Source organism: Helianthus annuus, chromosome 1 (assembly GCF_002127325.2).
Source record: "Helianthus annuus cultivar XRQ/B chromosome 1, HanXRQr2.0-SUNRISE, whole genome shotgun sequence".
Taxonomy (NCBI): domain Eukaryota; kingdom Viridiplantae; phylum Streptophyta; class Magnoliopsida; order Asterales; family Asteraceae; genus Helianthus; species Helianthus annuus.
The window spans coordinates 123,636,432-123,642,249 of record NC_035433.2 but is presented as its reverse complement, the minus strand read 5'-3'; the positions used below and the strand labels follow the sequence as shown (position 1 = coordinate 123,642,249).

Below are 5,818 nucleotides of genomic sequence, written 5' to 3'. Positions count from 1 at the left end.
TCAAGATTTATCAAATTGTACAACTTATTTAATGATGCCCATCAAGAGCTTTATTAGAAGTTTTCTAAACAGATTACTATGAAATTAAAGAGTAAATTTCAAAGTTCGTCCTTTATGTATGTCTAATATATCAAAGTATGTCCTTTATCTTTAATAAGCTCAGAAAACACACTTAATGTTTGCAAATCCTTACATGTTACGTCCTTTAGTCCTAATCCAGTTACTTTTCATGGTTAAATTTGACTAAGTCAGCCCCACATAAGGGTATTTTGGTCATTTTATCATAAATATTAAAATAAATAATAAAAAAATTATATATATATATATATACATACAGCTCTCTCTCTCTCTCTCTCACAACACATCAACTCTCTCTCTCACACATAAACACCTCTCTCTCTCTCTCTCAACACACACCAGCTCTCTCTCTCTCTAATCGCCGGACCACCACCACTGGACCGACAACCACCGCCATACACCTCACCAGACCGACCACTACCGCCATACACCTCACCGGACCACTGCCACCACCTGCACACACCTCACCGGACCACTGCCACCACCTCCACACCCCCACCGTATGTCATCATCGCAGTTAAGGATGTCATCATCGCAGTTAATCGCCACCGTATGCGGTCTTCGTTCTACTACCCTCTTTTCTCTCTCTCTAATCGGATCGAATATGTGGTGGTTGTGGGGAGATTTGTAGTTTAAATCCGGATTTGGGGTTTGTTTGGGGTTAGTAGCTTAAATGTAGATTGGGGTTTGAATTTTGTGGTGGTGTTCAGATCTGTACATATTCAGATCTGAATATGCAGGTTGGGGTTGGGCGGTGGTGGAGGTTTGTGCAGCGGTGGTGATGATGGAGCTATGGCGGTTGACGGTGGTGATGGTGTTGGTGATAGTGGTGGGCGTGTGTGTGAGAGAGAGAGGGGAGGGGGGGGGGGAGAGATCTGGTTTGGAACAGAGCTTTTGAGTGAGATGAGTTGCAGGTGATGATGAATAAGCTTGATGATTTGATTGCCGGAAAACTGGTTTGAAATTTGCCGGAAAACTGGTTTGGAGCAGATTAAAGTTGCAGGTGAAGTGGTGGTGGTGGCAGATCTGTGGTGGTGGTGGCAGCTGGGTTGTGATGGTGGGGTTAGGATAGTTAGAGAGAGAAGGAGAAACATTTAGACTGTATATATTTATTGTTTTTGATGATTATTTATTTTAATATTTATGATAAAATGACCAAAATACCCTTATGTGGGGCTGACTTAGTCAAATTTAACCATGAAAAGTAACTGGATTAGGACTAAAGGACGTAACATGTAAGGATTTTCAAACATTAAGGATGTTTTCTGAGGTTATTAAAGATAAAGGACATACTTTGATATATTAGACATACATAAAGGACGAACTTTGAAATTTATAAACAACAAATAAGTTGATTTTCGAGGGATGTGTGTGAAAAAAAAAATGTGATATACGGACCTTTTAAAAAGCATCCAATATACGCCCGGACAGTGTGGTGTATTTGAGAATGGAGAAACAAGATGGTTTTTTTCGTTGAAAGAATGGAGCGGTCAAGGCTTTAAAGATCCCCTAGCTTTCTGTAGATAAAGAATAGATCTGTGTTAAAAAGTACGTGGAAAAATTGGTGTATTTTTTATTTTGTGATGTAAGCGCTTGCTAGCGCCTTGCTAGTAGTTAATGAAATTAACCGTTCCGAAAAAATAGGCCCGGAGACGTCTTCTAACAAATGATTTTTTTACTGTTTTAGAACTGAACGTAAAATCAAAAAAATGCTGACGTGTTTATTGTTTGTGTAAGATTTTAAACACGTCACAACAATCCACTTTTTATTAAAGAAAATTTCTTGGTTTTCTTTTCGATACTTGTAAAACTTCACAAAATAAAAGAATCTTACCTACGCCTTTTATGAGATTTGATGTTATTTTAAAGGAAGGTAAAAAGTTTAGATTAAAAATAAAAAGACATATATTATTATTATTTTAGGTATTTCATAACTCATACGCTACTTCATAAGTTTGAAGGTTATATGGGCCGGTTAACGTACAAAATGAGTTATCGTACATTACATACGTGATAACTCCAGCCGTCAGATCTTCATCCCAATGCGATTTCATCCCCCATGCGATTTCATCCCCCCATGCAATTTCACCCCATAAAACACAACATGCGATTTCATCCCCCCCATGCGATTCCCCAGATTCATGAACGCGCCTTTTTATAACGTGTGATATATACTCGCATACGTAATGTACGTTAAGACCAATTGTACGATACACTTTCTCAGGTTACATGTGTAAATTTTAAAATCTATAATCTTATAACCATACCAATTATAATTTACTTATCATTTTAATCAATTTATGTTAACATAAACTATTTATATACTATTTATATACTATTAATTTAAAACATTGTTGTGCTTTAGTTGTTGTATAGTGTGCTTTATATGTTGTTTCCATATTTGAAGCATTTATTTTCTTATTGGACAATATGGGCTATGGATGACTTCATCCCCACCTAAAAAACTCTAATTATAAATTATTTATATACTATTGTTTTGCAACAAGTTTGTGTCTATATGAGTTGTACATGTGCTTTAGTGGGTTTTTTTTTTTGTTTTTTTTTTTTTTTGGTTCTAAATGAAGTTGTTCAAAAATTATATACTCTTAATTTGTAACATTGTTATGCATTAAAACTTGTATTTTTAGCTTATAAAGTTGGACTTTGCTTTATGATAAAACCATGTACTATAGTATTTATTTATATAGTATTAATTGGTAACATTGTTAGGTAGGGATGAGTACGGTACTAGTTCGGTACCGGTACTGAAAAACAAGAAAAGTGGGTACCGGTACCGAATACACCGGCCGTAACATGGAGCTCATGTATAATGTTTAGGGGCTGTTTGGTAACTTTTGAATGGTTAAGTGTTGAATCAGTAAGAGTTTTGAACTATTAAATGCTTAAGCAGTATGAGGTCTGAACTATTAAGAAACAGTATAATGCTTAACCGTTCAGAGACAAATGTCTGACCAATTCGTATTAGAGATCTTAACCATTGAGACTTAGTATAATAATTAATCATTCAGATGCAAATGTCTGAACCATTCAGACATTTACTCACGAAACAAACAGTATGAATCATTAAGTGTTGAACCAGTAAGAGGTCTGTCTGACCTATTCAGACCCTCATTAAGAGGTAAACAAACAACCCCTTAATTATTAAGTAACCCATACCGGCTGAAGTTGTAAGCCCCGGCCGCAACGCGGCGGGGTCTTACATCTAGCTGTGACATAAAATGCATCACCAAAATAAAATAAAAAAATAGTTAACAAGGAAAAATGAAAAATTGGCATCTATTCTGTTAATCCATTGTTAGCTTATAGATTTGAAGATAAAGATACTAATGTGTTAATCATTTGTAACTTAGTAAGGTGTATAACATACCAAATTTCACAACATTATTATAAAAGTTAAGTTGTTTTTCTTTTATATAAAAAGGTTTTGAGTTACTTTAGTAGAAGCTTGCAACATTTCATTAATATTGAGTAATTATTCCTTTGAAAAATTAAAGATACTAACCAATAAAACATTCTTAACTATTAATACTAAATGAGATTATTGACATACACACACAAATCTGCATACCCTCTATCAGGACCGGAGATGTCAGAGAGTGGAAAATGCAGGAGCACAATATCAACTTTGTGTGCCCTTATAATTAGATTAGATAAATAACATATATCAGAATAGATGACACTTATACTTTAGGTAAAAAACACACAAAAGCTTTATGGCGTTGTGTGTTCGACAACATCTACGTTGAACAGAGAAAGACGCTTCAAGGGAGATTAAAATGGATACGAGGTTTCTTGTTCGTGTTCGATTTAATTTTATCACTATACTAATAAGTTCTTATTTTAATTTTTAACTAGAACTATCAGGGCTTTTATGATGGTTGTAATACAATAATGGTTGCTTTAAGAATAGTTAGGTATACTTTCTAGTTTCTACACAAAGCTATAACTGCAAAAAAAGGGTGATATTATATGTAGTTAAGGACTTAAGGGTATAACAAAAAAGATACAAACTTTAGGCATTTCATAATTCATACACATACCATAAGTCAACATCAAAGATCCAAGAGCTATTCAGAGTCAACAACAACCTGAGTCTTATGCTTTAACTGTAATGCCGTACGCTCATTCTCCAACATCGACCTCTCGTTCTCCAACCGCGCAACCTCAAGCTCTCTATCCTTTTTGTCGCAAAATCTTTGCCATTTAAACCGTCGTTTCTCCATTTCATAACCTTCGGTTTCAAGCCCAACTCGCTGTTCTTGTAACTGCAACATTCGTTTCTCAACCCACACTTTCTTTTGCAGCTTTGAATTGTTAGGATCCGCAAAGAATTCATTCATCTCATCAAGAAATCGGTTACGACCCGTTACTCGTTGATCTTCACCATCGTGATTCTCATCATCATCATCGTCGTCGTCATCGTCACTTTCATCATGATCTCCACCTTCATCAACACTATGAATCACATTCTCCTTTGACCCGCGTTGACCAGCAACTAGCGGTTCACGAGCCTGCAAAAGATCAAGCTCCTCTGTGCAATTTGGAATCCGTTGACCATTATGGTAAGCACACATTTCCGGATAAAACAAATGTTTCGAATTCAGTATCTTCTTCACATCCTCTTTCATCTTACTCGATAACCGCGGCATTGTCTCCATCAACGCCGGATTCTCCACCACTCTACACGAAACGCCTCGTCCAAGAATATCATTTAACCGCTTATATCGTTTATTCAAATCATTAAACTTATCCTCACACTGTTGTGGCGAAACCTGACACCCTTTCGACACCATAATCTTCGACACCGTCTTCCACTTCCCTTTCTTATGCAAACATTTCCGGCTCGAACCACCACCAGCACCGGCATCACCAACACCGTCATCATCCCCGACACACGCGACAACCTGAATCAAAAGCCTAACCCTACTATCCGACCATTTCATCCGCTGCCATCGTGACGAAGACAAATTACCCTTTCTACCCTTTGACCGGTTACACGTCTCGTTATTTCCATAGAAACCGGGCTCGTCTTCATCGCTCATGATGTGATCATTCAAGTTGTTGTTATTATTATTACCAGTTTCCCCTTTCCCAAAGGTGAAATAGGATGAACTAGGGTTTAATATTTTGGTTTCCATAAACCCTAGAGACTGTTCATCTTCCATTCGATTCATTAGATTCATCGATTCCCAGTGATAAATAAATATATATGTATATATATATATATATATATATACACGCACTCAATTGGATCTAAAAAGTGAAACCCTAGAAACTAAATCATTGATTAATTATCGAATCTAGTGAAATTGAGGATCTAGAACTGAATCGACGATAGATTTGATGTGAAAATCTGGATGAATAACATGATTGAGGTTTCTAATTACAGGAATTCAATAAAACTGATGGATTTGAAACCCTAAAAAGATCATAAATTGGGGATAATATGGTTTGATGAGATGATTGGAGGAAATAAAAGAAGAATAGGGGAAGATTGAGGAGTTACCTAATAACTTGTTATTGTTGATTAGTGGAAGAAGATATTGCAGTGAAAAGGGGGTTGATTTGATTTGATTTGATTTGTGCAGGAAGGAAGGAAGGAAGGAAGATAGATTTTGCAGTGAAAAAGGGTTGATCTGTGAGACCCAATTGGAAGAAGAAAATGTGAAGAGGTTTTTTTGTCTGAATTTGATGTATAGTTCATCATGTACTCTTTGTA

The 5,818-nt window shown here is 36.1% G+C and overlaps 1 protein-coding gene across 1 annotated transcript; it reads right to left on the bottom strand.

Moving 5' to 3' along the window:
* Positions 1-4,042: 4,042 nt before the first annotated feature.
* Positions 4,043-5,818, bottom strand: LOC110898787 (trihelix transcription factor GTL1). Its single transcript, XM_022145630.2, has one exon. The coding sequence runs from the start codon at positions 5,280-5,282 to the stop codon at positions 4,167-4,169; it is 1,116 nt and encodes a 371-aa protein (XP_022001322.1). The 5' UTR covers positions 5,283-5,818; the 3' UTR covers positions 4,043-4,166.

What these genes read in the sequence shown, in the direction of transcription:
- LOC110898787 (XM_022145630.2), bottom strand. Translation starts at nt 5,282, where the DNA reads ATGAATCTAATGAATCGAATGGAAGATGAACAGTCTCTAGGGTTTATG.